The sequence below is a fragment of the Bacillus rossius genome, chromosome 5 (genome assembly GCF_032445375.1).
Source record: "Bacillus rossius redtenbacheri isolate Brsri chromosome 5, Brsri_v3, whole genome shotgun sequence".
NCBI lineage: Eukaryota > Metazoa > Arthropoda > Insecta > Phasmatodea > Bacillidae > Bacillus > Bacillus rossius.
Window position 1 is genome coordinate 12,964,918 of NC_086333.1, and position 22,597 is coordinate 12,987,514.

General features: G+C 39.1%; 1 protein-coding gene across 3 annotated transcripts in view; it reads right to left on the reverse strand.

Moving 5' to 3' along the window:
• The window catches only part of LOC134531598 (5'-3' exoribonuclease 1), a 373,786-nt gene that overhangs the window by 100,435 nt on the left and 250,754 nt on the right, over positions 1–22,597 (reverse strand). For all 3 annotated transcript variants that reach the window (XM_063367328.1, XM_063367329.1, XM_063367330.1), the window contains exons 22-23: positions 18,578–18,773; positions 14,299–14,419 (exon numbers count right to left, since the gene is read on the reverse strand). In XM_063367328.1, the coding sequence (XP_063223398.1) occupies positions 14,299–14,419; positions 18,578–18,773 (317 nt within the window). The remainder of the gene's footprint in view (positions 1–14,298; positions 14,420–18,577; positions 18,774–22,597) is intronic.

Here is a 22,597-nt window from a genome sequence, read left to right on the forward strand (position 1 = left end):
TCTAAAATAGGAGCTAGGTCAAGCTAGCCAACGAGCGGCGCAAAAGTTAGGGTCCTCTGAGCCAACGAGCCATGACCAGGTCCTCTGAGTGAAAAATCTCATGACCATTTTCGAGTGTTCTTTGGGTTACATTCCCACCACTCATCTTTGGACGGCCTATGTTCAAACCCCCTCTCAGGCAGTGCGAAGCCTATCAGCAGTCATGGAAGATCTAACCGCTCCATTATAATATATCCCCTTCTTGATTTATAATGGTTGGTTTATTGCATTTTACATTTCTTTAAATAATTTAAATTTGAGTGCGAAGGGTCGTTAGTTTATCGTTTTGTTTGCAGAAAACATTTAAATAATAAATATTAGTTAATAATAATAAAAATCAGAGTGGTATGCGCTGAAATTTCCTAATTTATCGAATATTTAATATTTTTAAATTCATTCATTCATACGGATGGTTGATCTTTTGGGGTTTTCAGCCCCAATCATTTAAAATTCTGCCAAAAGAATTCCACCCTTAGGTCCTGTGTCACTCTGGGACTGAGGTTCTGTTTCGCCTTCGGGCAAGCAGCAAATTTGACCGTCTTCTCCATCGCCTGACTGTGCAGAGCTGAGTCCCAATGCCTTCGGCTTCTTATGGAAAGACTATTGTACAGGGGTTTACATTCCCACTTTCATTATTTTCAGGGGTACACAAATCCCCACCTTTCTTTACTGGCACCCGACGGACCAAGTTCCAGTTTCGGCCCAGTGTTTTCGGCCCGCCTCATAGCGCCCATGTCTAAAGTTTTTGTCACGTGACACCATTCCCAACATCTGAGATCAACTTTCCTTATGACATAATTCACCGTTAAGGGTAATTTAATTAATTATAATACACCGTCGAATTAACTGCAAATTTTTTTTGTAAGTAGTAGGATACAGGCGAACCTGGTACTAGTTTTACTAAGGAATGTAAGTTTGTTTTTTAATTCCCCTATATGCTCCGCATTCAAGCGGGGGAGTATGTGCAGTTTCAGTGCCACTTTCAGGCACAAATGTACGAACTTAAATTTAATTTTTAATTTTTAAAGAAGGAAACCAAATAATAACTTTTTTTTTTTATTTTATTAAATTTTGTTTCCATTACTGTACACTCCGACGTAAGCTTGTGCAACCCAGTGCACCTGCGCTTGTTCGCAGGCTTCAATTATATACTGTTTGCTGACGATTTGTGATCGCAGCATCTCGGCCGCGGTTCGCGTCACGTTTTCTCCATGTAACAGAATGACTTTCGTGTTAGCGAACGCTACCCCAACCCCACTGCTAGCAACTTTCATTTCTCGGAGGCAAGCATACGTAAGGGTTTTGCCGTCACGTACTGGACCAAGTTACAGCCAGCGGCGAAGCCTCGGGACGGTCCACATGACGCCTTTCCCAGGCGACTTAGCAAATTTAAACCCCCCTCCCCTCATCAACCACCGGTGGCTTCACGGGAACTACAACCCGGAGCATCGACCCCCAGTGAACCCAGGCGGGGACATTGTCTCCCCAAGGACATTCCCACTTGTCAAACAGAGCCCTCAGCGAAGTCTAAGGGCGGGAAAAATCCCTAACCTTGCTCTGAGCGCTGGTCGCGAGCGCACCCACTGCACTCTAGCGGAGGTTTCTGTGACCCTCCAGACAGGTTCTCGTCTTGGCCAACAGAGCGCACTACTCATCCCTCCCATAAGAAAAAGCTTGTCACAATCGACCTTGGCAGCAGTCGCAGTGCGATTGCGATTTTAGTTCGCCTACGACTCGCGTGAGAGCGCGGCGAATATGTTGCAGTCTGCTTCCCCCCTTCGGGCATCTCCGGACACCTTCGGGCAATCACCACCCCCCCTTCTTTGGCTGGGGGCATTTGCTTCCTTTAATTAGGCGCCCCGACACCGTTTTTTGAAGATTCAGCGGGCAGCATCAGGTCTGTGCGGACCACGCATCGCGATCCGCGAGAGTTAATCTCCGAAGTTTATCTCCAAGACTCGACACTACGTCATGTAGTCGCCAACGTCAAGGAATAGAGGCCTCAATTTTCTAATTTCTAAATTTCGCTGCCCGCAATAGTTTTTTTGTTAATCTAAATTATTTCATTTTCTCTGATCATGATTACCGAGAACTTCCGTGCCGCGAGCTGCATTCCCTGCTCCTGGAGGCAGTCTACATGAACTTCACCCTGCTGTTTTGGGTAAGTGGTCGTCATCCCTACCCCCCCCCCCCCTTTTTTTTTGCCTTTCACTGGGCATTGTCTTGCCCAGGCTTAGCCGCCTGTTAACCAGTCTAAGTAATTTGGGACTTTGGTTGCAGGCGGGGTCCAAAATCAGCCTCCAAAATGAGCTCCAAAATTAGCTTCGAAGATTATCTCCAAAATTAGCTGCAAGCTCCAAAATTAGCTGCAAGCTCCACTCCAAGTTTAACTCCGAGTTTATCTCCAAGTTTCTACTCAAAATGATTTCTTCTGGACTTTAATCTGCCGAAACCTCCGGTTCCAGGACACAGGATATAATTAAATTTCAATGTAATTGTTTATTTCTTTTGAGCCTGCCAGCTAACTTAAAACCAGTATTAAGTTCAAGATGTATTATTTTGTTACTTTTATATGTATTTTGTTGCCCCGGGGCTCCCTCCATTTTGTAATCAATATGTTTTAATACCAGTGTACTTAAAAGATAAAAAAAAAGTAAATTATTTTAGTAAAAAGGGCACTTATATAAATCGAACCACCAGTCTTGTTATTTCATTAGTATTCATCCCCGATCCACATAGCCTACTAGAGTTGCTAGGAGGTTATAAATAAAATTATTTTATACGACGTCTGGGCACCTCTGTGATTATTGTTGTTATTGTTTTGTTTTCTGGGCTGACGCTTCCAAGGCCTTAATTTAAATATTCACTTTTGAGTGTTTACCTGCAGCCCAGCGTTCGTTATAAAATAAATAAATATATATAAATATATATAAATATATATATACATATATATACATATATATATACACACACACAGATATATAAATATATATAAACTTTTAAATCGATGATGGTTTTGGGATCTATGGACCATAAAACGAAAAACTATATAAAATTTTTCCTAAAGACGCAACATGGTAACGGCTACAATAGGTAGTATTTTTTTTAAATCTACTTAAAAACAAGAGTTATAGGATAACACACAACTATTTTTCATTGAAATGTAGTGAATTTCCTGCTACGATGGAGTCACTCCAAATATACAGAATGGAGACAAGGGCTCGTGAGTCTACGAGTCTACAGACTCCTGTGGCACAACATGCTGTGGTCATGGCCGTGGAAGCTCACGGTTAATTGTAGGTATTCCTTGCAACAAGCACCCCTAACTCTTAGGTCCACATATGAGTGAAAAATGCACCATTTCCAAGTAATTTATGGTAATGATTATAGTTTAGTTAAAACTGCAAAACAACTGGGCCTTTATACAACACAAGTATTGTGCAAAGAAAAAAACATTTACGATAATAAAATATTTTATGACAATATATTTGTGGTACAGGTAGGGAGAGAAGCTTCCCTTCCTCCATCTACCATGTATGCCACTGTGAGGTACCACAAAACAGGGATCCATGGATCTCATTGAACATGGCAGGCAACGGTTGTTGCAACAAACACAAACATTTCAGGAACTCTGTTTACTGATATTTCTGCCTCGTGCACATGAACACACAGTTTTGATGTGTATCTTACAATAATCTGTGAACAAGTATATTCCTACTGGTATTAAAAAATATATTAAATAAAAACACAAACAATAATATCTTTTAAATCACCACTAAAACTTACGATTAATAATGCTTGGCTCAAAACTAAAAAAAAAATTACAATAAGAGATAGTTTTCATACCAATCAATAATTTATTGCTATTTTATTAAATACATAATAAAAATATTTCATGGGTGTTTAGTTCATCTTTGGTCTATTGTTAATTCTTTCTGCTGCATGAACATATTCTTACTTGTAATTATTTAAAATGTACATATATAATGCATACGTGCATGTATACTACTGACGCGGTCCCCGCTACCTCTGACTATTTAGACGTGATTTTTGCTCGGGTTTGTGATCTCAGGGAAGGTCCGGCCTTGTGGCTAGAGGTAGGGGTAAACGCAGTAGGGCCCCCCGAGCTGTTATGGCCACTCGGGACGCCTGAAGAATAACAGAAAGTTTCTGGAAGATATTTGGTGAATTTAATACAGCACAGCCCAATACATGGTGCTGCCCGTTTTGGCCGTAACGGTTTGCCCGACGCGACTAGTCACACGCGCAGCTCACTTCCTCAGTGGCGGCTCACGATTTTAATGCGCGTGAGGGGCGGACTTGTACACGTGATGCGACAGTTACAAAAATACACTCTAACATGACGAACAATCTCTTGACGAACAATACACTTCACTACTACCTAACACTTAATAAACTGGGCTAGTGGCACGTAGGCCCGTGTCTCCGGCGACTCTACGTGATACCTAGATGTGTCCCAGGGACTGATTCGTTATTACGTTCGGTGGCACGATGCCGTGCAGCGGTGATACCTAAACTCTGACATGACAGATTACACTTTGACGAACAACTATTTCACTACTACATACCACTTAATAAACTGGGCTAGTGGCACGTAGGCCCGTGTCTCCGGCGACTCTACGTGGTACCTAGATGTGTCCCAGGGACTGATTCGTTATTACGTTCGATGGCACGTGTCGCCTGCTGGCTGCTCCGTGCGGGCTAAAACTTAGTAGCCGGTAAGCTAAGTTGGGCGTGAAGCGCCGAAGTAAATTCTCGTAAACTTCCCACAGTACTTACGTATGACGTAGAACACTCATCTTGGAGCACTGATTTAATTAAGTTAAATACCTCATAGTAGATTGAGGCCGACCACGGAACTGTACGATAAGTTTGAAAAGATAAAACACTATTGAAAACTACATGTCGGTGAAAGCAAATGTTGATGGTTCCGCGTTGCGCGCAGGCTGCCGGGCTGTTCGAGCTCCTGGAGGACACTGGCTGTGTCGCCGCGCGCGATCCCCCTCCCGCGGAAACGTGTGAATTTCGCGGGAAACTGAACCGGCCAGGTTCGGGACAAATCGCACAGTGAAACATGATTTTGCAAGGACTAAAATATAAATTGATGAAAAATAATGTTTAATAAAAGCTGTGAAAAAATATACATAAATTAATTTGTTGTAGTGCGGCGGAGGGATATGCCACACCCGGCTGGATCCTTCCGCCGGCGCAGCACTCGTTGCATGGCGTTCGCCTCGTCGCACGAACTAGACTTTGCTGCGCGCACGAGCGCGTTCAGTGCACACGCTTTTGCGAGACGTTGATGAGGCATAGCGGTCTATGCGACATAGAGGAGCATTGGCGGTCGGCGTCACTACATACCAAGTTTTATTGCATAATCGTCGCACATTTTCTACTAAAATCAAGTTTGAAAAGCAGGGGTGCGACGTTCATTCGAAATGTTTTTCTTGTTAGGTAAAGTTATTCATAAAAACAAAACCCATTAATGTAAAGTACGTTTATTTAAAAAATAATAGAGTATATAAGAGCACGCCAAACAATTTAAATTAATAAGTAATGCAACTAAAACCTTTCAACTTTAAATAGAAAAACAAAATATGTGACCCGAATGCGAGCCTGAACTAACGCATAACTATCGTCGTAGTACACACTTACCGTGAAAGAGTGCGGGCTATCAAATGTAGTTAATTCGGCACTCGATAGAGTGCTCGTTGCATGCAATCGGCAAGATATCAGTATCGATATTCGACTACATGTGCGCGTTCTATACGGGAAGCAACATAACCAAACATGAATGATGCCAACTAGCACTAGCTACATTTTTATAAACGGTACACCGCGGCGACGCAGACGAACAGATAAAGGTTATAAAGTTTTAAAACGTCTTTAAAAGAAAATTTACACATCAGATAGCTTTGTATTTCTGTTAGTTAAATAAGTGGGGTCTGCAGGCAGGTACCCGGGCCTAAAAAAGGGCTGTAAACTGCTCGACAAGGAGCCCCCTTTGCCCAGCAGTCGGTGGAGGTACTGAGGCAACCCCCAAGTCCCTCCAGCCCAGGCACTGTAATTGCCATTTTCCAGCTGGGGCAGACGGTGGTCGTCGCCGGACGAGTGTAGTCGCATCCGGGCCTTAACCGGCTGTAAACCCGTCGGGCTGAGATACAGCGGGTCGGAGGGTTATCCGAGGAGATGAGGACACCCCGTGGCTGCACTCTGAAGCGTGACGGTCTGGTCTGGCTACCGGCGAACAGTCTGCCGAGTAGACTAAAAGTTGGTCGTAGTACGGGGAGAATCCACCATGTTTGAATGGTTCCCCGCTGAGGTTTCCTCTAAGGCCCAGGATTCTTGTTGGGAAGGACTCGTACTTGGGAGTGGTGCCCCGAGTGCTTTAGGGGCAGGTATCAGGGTTCCCTAGCCCTTTGACGTGCTGACGTAGTGAGCGACGCGGACAGCTCCGGTTACCAGCCTGGATAGCTGTGAGAGGTTGGGTACGCCTCCACCGGATTGTGGGTTCGCTGGGTGATTGAGGAGTCCCAGTTTGAGGCGGGAGACTGGGGGTAGGTGCCAGAAGTGATGACAACTCCGGAGGGCTAAGGGAGCATCCAACTTTCCGGTGAGCTGAGTGGAGTAGGGGGCCAGAGGTGGTACATAAGCTGGGATGGGTAACCTCAGCCTCTGTGTATAGCCAAAAGCTCTAACGCCCTTCCCGGTTGCGTATTAAGCGTATCTGCATCCATGCCCATGGGGGGCCCAGGGCGGTAGGGCCTAACGGCTAAGAGCGCTGGGTCATCAAACAAAAGGGGGGAAAACCCATTTAGTCTAGTTAAATACAGTAGAATCCCGCTGATGCGACCCCTCACGGTTCCCGGAAAAACGGACTTATAAACGAAATGGTCGCAATAGAGAATTTGGGCCAATTTTTACCCCCCCCCCCCCCCCACACACAATAAAAAATATCCAAATACATAAAATACTCGCGCTAAATGAATTCGCGTCACATGAGTTCGGCTATGCTAGCCGGCTGGTTATTTTCGTTCAAAACGTGGCGAAGGAACTTGTGTGGATCAGGTAGAAAACATTCGGCTATAAACGAAAGATATAAGAACAATGCTATCCTGAAATGCTGTGACATGTTTTTGGAGTAGATAATCAGCGGCAGACGACAGGATGCGCTCTCGCCCTGCCGTCAGCGATGTTTATTTTGACAGCTCAAGCAATTATCTTTTCCTCGTCCCTTCGCAGCGTAAAAAAAAAAGAAAAAGAAAAGAAAAAAACACTTCGGAATGCAGATGGAAAAGTAACTAGGCAGTAAAATAAATATATTTACGGCCCTGCTAAATTTTTCTATTGAATAAAATTTGAGGTTATTAGTGATTTTTCAGCAGAAACTGCTGTGTGACTAATAATCAAATTGTATCATAATAACTTAAACTTATGAAGTATTAAATATTTATTAATGGCGAAGGACAGTCTTATAAGCCCATAAAAATATTTATTTTACAGAGAATGGACTATACAACCTGGCTTTTTCTGCACGCGGTGTGGGAGGGGAGGAGGATGCTGACAGTTTCTCACGCAGAAGGTTGAAATAAGGGAGGGCATGTGTTGAAATGTTAGTTGGTAAAGCAGAGGGGGGGGGGGGGGTGGTTTTTACAATGTTTATGGCTCTGGGAGGGATGAGTCTTGAAGAATTAGCAGGGGATGGGAGAGGTAAGTGTCACATCACGTATGACGTCAAGCTGCCGGGCAGGTAAGATAACATGACAGCTGAGACGGCTTTTCGTGCGATAGTGGTCGCGCCGAGCTCGGCTAGACACTGCCGCGTGGACAGTCTAGAGGGGTGGTATCTATTTTTAGCCGTCTTTTGTATGCCTGCCTGCTTACCGTACAGCTCCCGCCAAGATAAACGTGAACACATAGCGCCCAACAAAGTGTAACAGACTTGTTTATCAGCCGATTTTACGATTTTACTCAAATTTTCGACTTTCTCTGCTTAAATTTTGTACGGTTTCTCAAAAAACGGTCGTATACACGGAATGGACGCATCAGAGGGGGGTCGCATCGGCGGGATTCTACTGTAAGTAAGTGGTAATTTCTGAAAAATATTAGATTTCTACTTTAAAATACATCGTTTTAAACGGAAAAAATACCTACACAAAACGCTTGGAATGAAATAGCGGGACCAAAAACATCATGCGACGTTTATGGGAAAGGACGTTTTATCAAAATTTTGACGCCCTAAAATATGAGAGTGATGATTATGCTATAAAATGGGTATATACACATTCCCCCTTATACATGTTTAGGCCCCTGACCGAGATCTTTCACTTCAGCCATGGTTATGAAGTCAGTGCTGACACAACTGTAAAGACAGTTGATAACAAGCCAAACAGAGGACATATCAAATTGAGGACCCATAAAGCTTAGCAGCTATATATTTTTGTAGCAAAATTAACTAACTATGACAACTTTAGGTATATAATTTTAATAAGTATTATTTTTAAGTGTGGATGAATTTTTTTTAATCGAAGTAAAACTACTAACAATTCAAATAATAAATATAATACATATAAAAGTAACATAATTTATTTTTCAAATGAGACTTACAGGCAAAATTAAATGAATTTGTTTTGATACTGATCATATATATGTACTCATGTTCGTAAGCAGATACTTACCACAGACCCAGCATTTCACAAGAAACTTATAGTATATATTATTCTCTTTAAACATATTCAATCACTAGAATACATAAACAACTTGGATAAAGAAGGTGAATAATAAGAAATAAATAGGTAATGAATAAATAGAACAAGACCATGTCATAGTCAATCATCTGCGTGATGGAGTTAAAAAATATATTAAGTTAACCATATTGTTATGATTTACTGCGGGTTCGTAAAGGATATCCCAATTACAGATTTTTATCACACACACAGTTTTATTAATTGCCACTACTTAAGTCACTTACAAATAATATAAAATGGCAAATAATCAATGGCACTTAAAAATGTTGCTTCCCCAGTCACTCGTTCGACACACCTCGCTGGCCGCACCTCTGGCGCAACTCTTGCCGCAGCACCCCTCGCGGGGCTCAGTCCCGCACTCCGCCGCCGCCGACACTTGCCTTCGCCGAGGATCCGCTCGACTCCTTGCTCGGAACTTCGCTCGGTAATCCTCCGCGCCCGCGACTCTTTTGTCCGGAAACTCAGCCGCGGGAAAACTCCTGAATCCACTGAACTCACTCACTCCCTGCCCTGGAACCTTCGTCCAAGGACTTCGCCACTCTGCCGCACCCGCGGCACTATCGCCCCGGAAGCTCTGCCGCGGGAGAACTCCCGTCTGAACACGCCGAACTGACTCCCTGCCCTGACGTCCTCGGGCATATATATAGGCCCCGGCGCAATTCCAGAAATCACGAGAGCGGCCGGGGCGTCGCGTCATCACAAACCGTCCCGACGGCAGAAAACACGTCTCGAAAACACGTGTCGGCGGCTCGCGTAACTCCGCAGCTGGCAACTAACATTGCCGCGCGGGGGGAGCGGAGGGCTGGAGGGAGATAAAGCAGCGACCCAGGTGCGGAAAGCACGTCTCATGTTACGGCGGCATGTGATGCAGCCCAGCTAGCTCTGCTCCTGTGCGTGACGTGGCCTTACTAACATTCATAACAATATAATATAACCTTTCTGAAAGGCATGAATTGATTAATGTAAGATTTTGCAATTTTTTTTGCAAGTATAATAATTATGTTTATTGCTATCTAATATTCTATCTAATTATCTAACCATTATAATAAATTCTAAGTGTTCTCTTTTTAAATAAATATAAGTTTATTTTAATCTATGGTAAAGAAATGCAGACAGTTTTGTTAAAAGTAAGTAATTTAAAATTAATCCAAGTTATAATTATCAGCTTCACTGTTTATTTCTGAAATGGTGAAATTGTTACAATTTTAGAAAAATAAGTAAACAAAACTATCTTCCAAAGTGCAGTAGAACCCCAATTATCCGTGTTAATGAAGGGGAAGAGTGAGTCGGATAATCGAAAATCGCGGTTAACCGAGTCATGCTTGCCTCAAAGGTCATTAGCCCACAGACAGCCATCTGTGGACATTCGGAGATTACATATATACATATGCTTTGTGTGCGTGTGCGTTGTTGACATAGAAGCGGACTGCTTAGTGCTGGGCAGCAGTGGTTTTTAAGTCTTTCGTGTGCGGAGACGTGGGCACGCGAGTCGTTGTTGCACCGAGGTGTGTGACTAGCCGCCCGCCAGTCCGAGGGCCCAAGACAGCTGATAGCTGCCTAGGTCACGCATTCTTTTCATCGCCCGTAACCGACGCTGCCACACTTCGCTCATTGCTCTGTTGTCAGTAACACCATCGGGCTGGTTATTGTTTTACAGAACGACTGCCTTCAAAATTCTTTTCGAGATAAGATTTTTCATACCAGTGCATTGAGACTTGATTTGATGGTTTTGAAACGGTGTCTCTGTCTCGTATAATTCACGGTGTTTTTATCCCCCTTTATTTATATGAATTTAAAATGTTAGATTTTTTATTTTTAGTTTGCTGAACGTGGAATTAGTGCAAAAACGGCCTATTATGACTTAGTGTTGCAGATGGGTCGGAAATCTTATAACGACCACATCTCTATAACGACCCTAATCTCGGGAACCGTGAGGGGTCGTTATATCTATTCTCCGTTCACTCTTAGCTGAGTTTTGAAATAAACAAACACCGTCGTATCACTGTGCCGCGTCAGCAAGTAATAGGCTGAATTTATCTTGCGTGCCAAGCACTAGTTGCAACACACACACTTCCGTACAGTCGGTGCTCATAAAATAACGGAGAAGTAATATAACAGGAAAATGGTTGTTCTGTGAAGCCTAGTTTTTTTAAAAAAATTACGTCTGCTGTGATAAAATTACGCCACTTAATGCTACACCCTCCGACCTTTTCTGTTGAAACCATTCAAACAAACAAGTGTCCAAGCTGCTAAATGTGGATTCGTTCATCGTCTTGAGTTTATTTAATCCACTTGAAGTGTCAGCCTGTGAAGCAAACTGAAGGATTTTTTCGCGATTTTTTATGATGTCGCGCACTGTTGTGTTACCGACATTAAACTCAGTCGCAAGTTTGCAATCGTTTCTCCACTCTGAAATCTTTCTATAATTTTTGTTTTGCTGTCGATGGACAGTACCACTCGCTTTCTTTTCTGTTCATTTGATGACATGATGAAATGTTGCGCTCAACACTTCCGCACAACACAACGGTATAATCCGTCGGAATGCAGATCACTGTTACAATACATAAAATTATCACCACCTTGACCTTTCAACAACGTACACTAATGGAATGGACTGTCTCCATGCGCCGGGTAATCTCTGTGGCACGGCGCTGTGCTGCGCGCGGGAGTGTACAGTCCGGTCATGCGGACGTGGAATCGCGCACCAGTGTATAATCTATTCACGTAACATGGAACACAAAAATATTATGTACATACGTATGTATGTACTAGTATTTTTTTTTTAACTTTCTGTGTATATAAACATAACTGAGTCAAAGTACTTTGACCAACATACATTTTGCAAAGTATTTTAACATTTACATACATTTTGAATCATTGGTTATATGTAACTAAAATATTGGACTTGATGGACATAAATCGCGGTTGATCCGCGAATCGGATGATCGAGTCGCGGATAATAGGGGTTCTACTGTATATCTCTTTTAATTCAGTCCCCTGCAAGTCTAGTAACTCCATAATATTAGTAAGGCGGTCCATGAAAGGTCATTGCAAAAAGTATTTTCTAAATGGATAGAAAATAAAACTTTATATTAATGAGACATACCTCCCCCACCCAGTGGTCTTTGAATTATATGCTACAAGTAATAATTCTTTTTATTTCTGCATGTAAACAAACCAGAAAATTAGGATATAAATATTATGGATCTTATTAAACTAAATAACAGGAGGTATGAAGTCTGTAAATAACCATGTTAGTTATAAGTAAGGCTATTGTGTAATAGAAACACATGGACCCAGTTGCAAAGGATTGTGGTTTGTTTTCACAACTCTTTTAAGTGTTGTATTGTTAGCTAGGATTGTAAGGTGCTCTATGATTCGCCGATGACTCAAAATCATTCCAGGATGAAAAAATATGGATTTGTTTGTGGCCAATGTTAAGTCCTTGCTCTGGCACTTGCCGTAGCAGGATGCGCCATGTGGTGGCTTGCTAGTTAACATTTTACTGTGGTTTCAAAAGAATTTCAAGTTTGTGGTCCGGCCCACAATGTTGAACTTTATTTTGGACATTTGGAAATCAGATTATTAGACCAAAGGTGACAGCGTAAACCTGAGAGGACCCATTTTCATAAATTGTTAGCCATACTGAGAAGACAATTGTTTCTCAGCCATTTGTACCAGGAGTTGGTACGTGACAGTCAAATTTCAGTAACCAACACTAATTAAACATTGTGTCGAAGTCATAGGCGTGCGCAGGACTTCAGTATTGGTGGTGCCAAATTACACAGCAGCCCTGTCATTCACAGACCCCGAGCCTAAAGCGGGGGGTCCGGGGGTCCTCCCCCGGAAATATTTGGATTTGAAAGCGCAAAATGGTGCTATTTAAGGTGTTTCCGAACAAAAACATTAAATACACAGATGTAAAAATTTTAAATTTTTTTATGACAAATTATGGATTTGAACGTTATAATCACCAGGAAAACTACTAAACTATGTACAGTTTTAAGCTTTGTTGAGCCATAAAGTAAATTGCACAAATTGTTTGCACGGAATTCATGCTGGTGGCTTTGAAAAATCGTACTTATATGTTTTCTGAAGACGCCAAATAAATGCTAGAAAAAACATTCTCAAATGTTTAGTTTTAAAATCAACAAATGTAGGGAGTTTTGTAACATACCTAAAATATGTAAAATATTAAAATAATAAAAATACACAAATAAGAGTGGGCAAAAGTTTTAACTTTTGGAATACAACAAAAATGTTTTGTCGGCGACTGCATATAAGTCATCGAGTAAGCCTATCCTTTTAACTAACTAAACTCTCTCTCTTTTTTTAAATAAACCCTGGCGGACGGCGGCTATTATTCCGTGCGCCTGCCGAGTGGAGTGAACAGTGAACACCGAGCGCGCATTCTATGTAATTCGAGGAGAACTATGAGAAGTATTTACATTTCAGAAGTTTCGTAGCCGCGGCCCGCGTGTACAACACAAGTAATTGCAACTGGCTTGTTTCCGTGTGTATAGTTGGTTCGATTGATAATTGATATACTGATAGTGTTATGAGCACATATCTGTAACTCATCACGATTGGAAAACATATTTTTTTTGGAAATAATATGGATTTTTGTAAGTATGTATTATTTCTGATTGTAAAAACCAAATAACGTTAACCCTAATGGTGGTGCCAAGGCACCTGTGGCACCTACCGTGCGCACGCCTATGGTCGAAGTGATGAATGAAGTCATCTGAGACAGTACAATTGTTAGAGATGAGAGAGTTGTATTTTGTCAAGTTTATGTTTTTCGTTGGTTAAAATATGGTCGCCAATGAGTTATGTGTTTTTTAGAAGGAAAAGTACAGTAAAAATCAGTATATTTTACGCGAGACTTTATTTCCTGCTTAAATTATTATTATTATTATTAAAAAAAAAAACGAATTAAAACATTATTTCCAAAGCCCTGAAATACTTTATTAAAGTGATCTATGTGTGTAACGGTCCAATCAAGTTAAACTAGGTCGAGGTCCGAGCTGTAATGAAGTAGGCAGTTGCAACAGTGATAAGTTTGTTTACAATGGTTCAGCAGCAGTACTTTCAAATCCATAACTATATGGATTTTACCCAGATTCTCCTCACTCACATTTGTTTCATGGTACCCAGAAACAACTTTAGTTAAGAGTGATTTTTCTTAAGTCACATCTTTTTAGTTGGGGCAATTACTGTGTAAGCATTCCACATTGTGTCTGGTTGCAAATTATGTCATTAAATATACAGTAAAAGATGTTATTGTTTACAATAGGCAAGGACTCAAAGTTAACAATAATTGGGATATTTCCAAGGAAATGATATATATGTATGTGTACATAGTTATATATAATTTAACTTCTGTCATCATAGTTTACAAATATTTTTAGTACAAAACTTAAATAAGCAATAATAACAAAAAATTAATAATCGGTGGCACAACCAAGCCATAAGGCTAATGTATGTTTACCTGTTATGGTGCCCTTGTAGCCCAATGGTATAGTGTGGTTGTCTCGCACATTGACAATACGATCAAACAGCCTGTGGTTTGCATTTGGGTCGGGAGGTACCGTTCCCCACTGAATTCCATCCTACAAACATATGACCGAAACTGAATAAGTGATAACATGATGAAACAAGCTGCATTATACACACAAACTCATTTTTGCAGTCACATGCTTGACCACACATACACACACACACACACACACACACACACACACACTATATATATATATATATAAATATATATATATATATATGTGTATATATATATCGACACACACACACACAAAAACATTTTTTTTGAGGGACACTATTTTTCAACAAATAGAACTAGGAATTCAATACACTAATTAAATTAACTCTAATGAGTGTAGAAAATTTTTTACACTTTCAATTAAAAAGAAAAAAGGGTGTACTTAGTATAACAAAAGAAACTGAGATAAAACCAAATAAAACTTTAAAGTTTTTTCTACGATACTAAAACAAAAAAAGGAACAAGCTTATCAAAATGTAAAAAAAATATAAAAAGATAAATTCTAAGCTTGTTCATACTACACATGTTAAATAAATGTTTGTTTTTAAAATAAAAAAAAATATTGAAAAGAAATTGTGAGAATAACTTATGCATGGCTTTAAGTAAAATAAATAATAAATTCACTCATCATTAAGTTCAAAAATATTGGCATTCTGCCACATAACATTGATTGCTCAATCACATTGAAAAACTGTACAAATATAATTATACAATCTCACCTTGTTTAGCAAATAAATATTTTAATAAATCATTTAGACTCTAGGATTAATATGTATTAAAATAACAGATAAATATTTATTTAAAAAAATGTGAGTGAGTTTTCCAGTGCTCACCAGTGATGTTCATAAACAAGCCAATTCATGTGTTGTGTTGCAAATAAACTTATAATAATAAAATTGGACACAAAATCTAACATAGAATTCTTTAAAATTATGCTAAGCGTGATAAATCTACGCAAAGTATTCTTTTTATGGAGAAATGGTAAAACTTTCCTCTTTTTAAAACCTAACTACGATTCTGTTTAACAAGATGGAACTATTGTTTTTTCAGAGCTAGCCGAACAACAGGAGTACCGAACACGTCACGTGTAAATGCCTCAACGCTGAATATGTAATATATTCGTCTAGAATTGAATTATCATTGCCTATGATTATGAAGTTACACTTCTTTAGGCTCATCGAGTGTGAAATTTTAGTATACATGCCAAAAATGCAATGAAATAAGCATGTATTACAAAATGGAAATTTAACAGGTTGAAATTCCAATGTGCATGCACGCTATAGCCACGAGCCAAAGTCATCAAAATGGAAGAACCATATACAGTGAAAGTCCGTTGTAGCGAATACGGCCTCTAACGTAAAGTCCGCTATAACGATAATTGCCATCGGCACCGTCAGTTTTGCATATGCTGCGTAGGATAAAAATTTCGGAAATAACGAATGCAGCGTGGGCTCATTTTCGCTATAGCGATAGATTAAACACCTGTAATTTTGCTATAAAACAATGATAAAACGTCTAAAATTTCCTTAATAAATGAAAAACAGCTTCGCACAATTCCACGCGTCCGGCAAATAAACAACGCGCATGACGTGGCCGTCTTGGCAACACCGCACAAGGTGGGGCCCCGCAGCGAGCATAGCTTGCCTCGCGGCGATGAAAGCAAGACGGCCCCGCTGCGAGAATTACTTATTTAGAATCGCGCCGACTGTAGCCCGTAAATGAGCATAACTCGTCTCACACTTGCATCGTAAGCATGCGGGGAGTTGACGAACACGGAACTTGTCGAGCTCGTCTCTTCTAATCATAACAAAGATGACGACGAACCAAGTGTCGTATCTGTTCCGTCGAAAATGTCAATGATGGAGGCACTTGACACAATCAGTCGTTTTTATCAGCATACAAATGCTTCGACGAAAGATTTGATGAACTTCCAAGAGGTCCAGTCGTTTATTTTGTCCGAAAGTCTAGTGAAATCATGGCAAATGAAAATTGATTCGTTTTTTAAAAAGTGATTTTTAATTTTGTGTTATTTTCCAAGGGTCTGTACGAGCGATTATTTTTGTGTTACTAACCAATTGTCGGAAAAATTATTTTATATAATTTGTAAGGTTGTCCAACGTAATTAGAGATTAAAATTTTTTTTTTTTGTATTAAAAACTCCGCAAATATGCACCCGATATCATTAGCTTAGCGCACGTCTCCAGCAAACCAGCTGCGGTCAAAGCGACAGGAAGTGGCAGGCATGACCTTGCGTGACCCCGCCTGCCCGTCTCCATGTAAACAAACAGCTGTGCACTTAGCCACGATGTGCGTGACGGCCTTATCACGGCCACGCGGTCTCATATTTCGTAGTCGGCAAGTGCTGATATACCTTAAAAATGTTATTTTAGTAAGTTTTATGTATATTTCCTTTACTTTGGTTGTGAATTTCCATAGTAAAAACAAGCGAGAAAATAATATAATTTAAAAATACTGCAAAAATAAGATTTTTTTTAAATTTTGGCTATAACGAAAATTCACTATAACATAAACTTTTGGCGCCGTTATAAATTTACGTTATAACGGACTTTTACTGTATATTGCACCCATATATATTAATTTTTGTTAGCTTCAGGGAATGTACTAAGCATATTGGTGTGGTAAAGTATTCTTTATGGTAGTAAAACTATACTGAAATACATTTAGTAAACTTGAATAGTCATAAGATATAATTGTAACTTTAAAATACCTATAATTCGTTTGCCAGGAAAATTGTGTTGTAACTAACTTGGCATTAATAATATTTAACATTTTGTTGGTTCATTAAAGCATTATGAACACGGCACTATCTTTTGATTATTTTTCAAACTAAAAGTTGCAGTCCAATAGATACATTAAAATAAAATTTTTCTGAAACATTTTAAAACCATGTAACACTAAATATATGTATTTATATTAGTTTTTTTTTGCATAAATGACATAACCTGTCTGTAAATACTTCCTACAAACAACCTTAAGCTTATTGAGGTGTTTCAACATTTAAGATTTAACAATAAAAATTTCTTAATGAAATTCTAATATTTAAAATGGCATCAAATATATGTAGGCTAACAATTTCTTATGTGTCTGCAGTATGACCAACACTGTACTATCTTTACATTTCAATGTAATGTTAACAAATGATTGTAAAAATTTTAACCCGTGTTTTTTCAGTTGTCATTATTTCTGTTTGTGACTACAAATTACAACATTAAGTATAAAAGGATAGTTGTACTATTATAAAGTTTACATTTAAGCAAACAAACTTTAAATGTCTATGCATAATAGAACAAATGTGAGTATAAATTATGAAACATGGTAAGGACATAAGTAAAACAACATATTTTCATTTCAATTATTATTAGCAGAGGGCAGTAACTATGCTATGTTACAAGTTACCAACATAACTAGACATTTGTGAGAAACTGCCTAGTTACCAATTTGACAACACATCAAATGATTAAGATATCACTTAAGTATCCGTAAGTACACCTAATCAAAATTGGCTTCATGACCATAACTACATTACATAATCTTCAGTATAAAATACGTACTATACATTATTTCATAGTAATATACCCAGTAATTTTACTGACAATTTCTGAACATAGCAATGTTATAAACCACTTACTTTATACAATCAAGAGTTAAATAAAATAGGTACATCTTAATGAAAGAAATCCATTTGTAGTGTCATGCCAAGGATAGAGCGTACATGGACGGAATGGGCCTGACTCTTGATGGAGCTGGCTTTCTTTCCAGAGGAACAGAAGTAGTGAAGTGTGAGAAGTGGGCTGAGGTAGGTTTGGAGCATCGACGGAATGCCACCTGCCAGCTCACAGCAACATTTGCCACATTTCTAACTCTAACAGATCTAGGTGAAAGGCAACGGAAAGGAACCCACAAGGTCTTGGTGGGAGGTGAGTCATATGACTGCTCAGCCACCGAGGGCTGTATTATTCTCAAAAAATTACTATATTTTCATAACTGCTACTAGTTAATTTTGATTTTTTGTACTATACAAGGTAGGAAAATTATACAAAAAACTACATTAAAATGTAAAAACTAATATGATGCTGGGAGCTGCTAAATAACAGTTGAAAATAAAGAATTTTATCTATTTTCCGAGTGAAATAATTACTCCAATACCATTTCAATAAATATTATTAAAATATATATAAAAGTAACAAACCTTATAGAGGACGTGTGGTTTAACACACATTGTAATACTCTTTCCAACCAAGTTTGCTTTATAGAAATTTTCCACCAAATTTTCGAGTTTTCGAACTATGTCTTCATCAACCATGTCAGAACCACAAGGCAAATGTTCAGCTTTAGAGTATGGCTGCTCTTTTAACCAGTTGACTATTTCTGCAGTCTTGTTAGACCTAAAACCAATTAAGTTAGTAAAAATTACAATCAAACATGACCATAAATCTCTTTGTTGAGTCAAAATGTTAAAACCACATTATATTGCATGAACAAAAACAAAGAAAAACATGGACACAGGTGCCTAGAGGTCTTGCAGGGGAAGTCGCTGCCCACACCTGGTGTCTGCAGGCAAACCTCGGGACAGCACATGTGAAAATAACATAAAAAAAAAAAAAAAAAAACACACATTCACACAAACAATCCATTTTAATATATTTTGCTGTGCAAGAATGTAACCTGCCCCAGTCTCAGCTTCCCTTGCCGAGGCATGCTATACTTTGGTCTACAACAACCACACACCCATCCTCCAGTTACTATACCACAGGTATGTCAAACAGCAATGATAAACCTTGCGTCCCCTAGTGTGTAGGTTCAGTGCGGATATTATGCGATGCCATGACTTACAACAGAGAATACGGTATATGTTATCCTGCACAGTAACCGTCCAGAACATTCACTAAGGATGGATGAATATTGTGCTGTTTCAACACTATGAATCACCTTGACACGAAACATTAGTTTAATCCTCATCATGTCAACTTGAATGGCTGTGCTTCTTGGGGTGGCTAAAACAAACAATTAAAGAAGAAGATTTAACAAATTTAGCATAGAAGTTTAGAGCCAAGTCAGATGTACTCCTTGAGAACTAAGATTTAGATATTTAGTTTGAAGATATTAGAATCACCAAACAAGTATCAGCATAGAATCACCAAACAAGTATCAGCAATAGGGTACAGAATTTTCAATGCAATAGTTGTCAGCAGAGCCAAAGGGCCTCTTGCTTTCCCAGTACTAAGTTATCATGTCAGTAAGGTTTTTCTAAAGAGATAAGTATTTTAGAGCCAGTTAAGTTAAGTCAAGGCAATGATATCAAAGAACAATGCAAAATGAGCAACCAAAACTGAATCTAACTTTGGACTTAAGTGTTTCATTATTATTTGCAGTTGTCAGGTTCCACTGTAGTTAAGAAACGAACTCCATGTGTATCACTTGCCATTTATCTTCATTAAAGATTTTTTCCCAATTAAATTTGTGATTTATATCTTATCTACAAAATCACAAGAGACAGTAATCCGCTATGGCCTTTAGTACAGAACCTTGTGATCTGGAAACTTATAGAAAACCAAATCACAATTACCGGGCTGGAATTTGAGATTGTGTCTTCCAGAATGGGAGTCTAGCAACTCACCACTGCACCACTTTGCTCCGTCAATCCACTCCTTACAGCCCGTAATTCTTACACTTCCCTTCTAGGTAGATATGAAGTTGTCAGCAAGACATAGAATCCACAATATTAGCTTTCATTTCTAAACTACATCAAAATACCTTAAGAATTCCATATTTCTTAATGAAAAATTATGTAAGTTCGTACTTTTTTATGCCGAACTCGGAAATGCCTCAAACTGCAATGATAAGTTAAAAATGTACATCTCCCCACTAACAGTTAAAAAAAATATATGAATTTAAAAATTGTATGAACCCAGTATGAGACCAAAATTTTAATAATAAATAAATTATTATATCAAAAGTTATAGTTATTAATTACAAAATTAATAAATTCAAGTGACGAAGGTTAAACAAATATGATTATTTAAATATTTATTTTCGTGAAACACGAAATTCATAATCACAAAGCACCAATTTTTTAAATACCAATTGTATCTCGTGACAATTTTTTCTACAAATGTCAGTTTGAACACACACCGTCTCACACCATAAACAGGGTACTTATGGGTGTAAGATTATGTTCATTAACAGTTACCACCTTACATTTTCACTTAGAAAACATGCAAAGCCAATAACCAAAATTTTTATAATCACAGCATAGTAAAGCAAATCTTGTTTATTTAACCTTTAGGCAGATTTATAAAATGTGTAAATGCTAAATTGCAAACACAAATAATTGCAAGAAAATCACAGTCATTTATTAGCAAAACAAATCACAAGATGTCACCAATGCTACAACTTGAAATAGTAAAACAGTAGAAAACCAATTTCTTCTGCAGACTTCTTTTGTTAATTTTCCATTTTTCATTAAAACATATAAACTTGTTAGATATTTTATTTAAAAAGTTGCTAAAATTTTAACAAGTGAAAAAATCATGTAAATAAAAAACAACTGCAGGCTTCTATGCACATTCCATTTTGGTATTTAAAAGTTCTCCAAGCACTTAATTTCAATACGGAAGGGTAAAACATAAGCTGAAACGCGAAATGTAGAAAGTTTGGTGATGCTTGCATTGCATTTTTGCTTTATAAAAGAGTCTTTTAAAACTTTGAAATTTAATTTTTTGCACCTTGCAATTCTTAAGTTGATGGATTTCTTACATAGTTTTTAGCCATACAGAACAAGTAAAAGCCTGAACTTTACAGAGTTTTCCTGAAGAAGCACATACAGTAAAACCTTTTTGTTGCGACCCCAATTATTGCGACCACCTCTCTATTACAACCCGATTTCAAAGAACCGTGAAAAAATTGCCGAAAATCTGAAGAAAATCGTACAGAAAAAAAGTTTCTTGTGGTGAGTAGCGTGTTACTGCGTTTCTCTTGCCGAGTGCTGTACTGCCGTAAGCAGCGCATATCTAAAAATAGATACCACTTCCTGTCGACCGCTGTCAGCGCTTGACAACCCCCATTCCACGTCCCTTTGCCGGCAGGTGCAGATAAAGGTTTTTGTGGCAACGTGTTTACGTTAGCTTTTTGTGAGTGTCTAGTGTGGTACGCAGTTAAGGCAAAGAAAGCTACCTGCTGGATTTCTCTTGATTTTGATTACTATCAGTTGACAATGTTTGCTTAGTTTTTGAAGTCCGATTTGGTATATTTTCTGGCTTGAATTTCTAAACTATTGTTGATGACTTATGCAGGTCCCCCCCCCCCCCCCCCCCCCGATTTTATGTGAACATGGTAGTCAGCTGCTCGCTCGCCCTTGCTCACCCTCTCCCCGTACCGTGCGCTGCTTGTACTTGTTAACAATCACGTTATCTGCTTAATTTTAACGAGAGTAAAAATATATTAAAATGTTAGCAAATTGATAAAAGCTTTATGTGTCCGCAAAACAGGACACAACACTGGCCCGCCAGTTGTTTTCATTCAAAACGTGGCTAAAGAACTTGCATGGATCAGGCTGAAAACATCCGGCAATACGTGTAGGTTATAAGGAATCTTGTTATGAATTGAGATGTTATGTTTTTCGAGTAGATATACATAGCGACCGACTGGATGCACGCCAGCCTCGACTTGTTTTAACTGCCGCAGCGATGTTTATTTTGACAGCTCAAGCAATTATCTTTTCCTGTGGGTTGATGGAAAAAGGTCGCTTCACCCAGCATAAAAAAAAGGCTACGCCACTTATTCCCCACGCAGGAAACACACTGGCTGCCGTCTGTCTCCCCCGCATTTATCTTTCTTCTAACATTCCACGTCTCGCCTCTTGCGCGAGGAATAACGAAGCGACCAAGCATTGGGCCGTTTTATGCTTTGTTTGGTGACAGCAGCTTGATTTTATTCGGTATATTCCTTTTCATAGGACCCTTGCTATTAAAATACATTTATATTTAAGTTTAAAAGATTGTAAATTCCTTACCAGAGATGACTGAACTCGAACTTGGTGTGAAAAGTGACATAGGTATTTTGACATACGTTTTTTTGGGCGTGTTTGGATGGGGGGGGGGGGAGGGGGAGGGGGTCCGTAAATATTTACAACGATCTTACCCCTCCCTCACCGCTTTAGTACCCCATTCATAATAGCCCAATTTTACAGGAGAAGGGAGGGTGAAAAGAG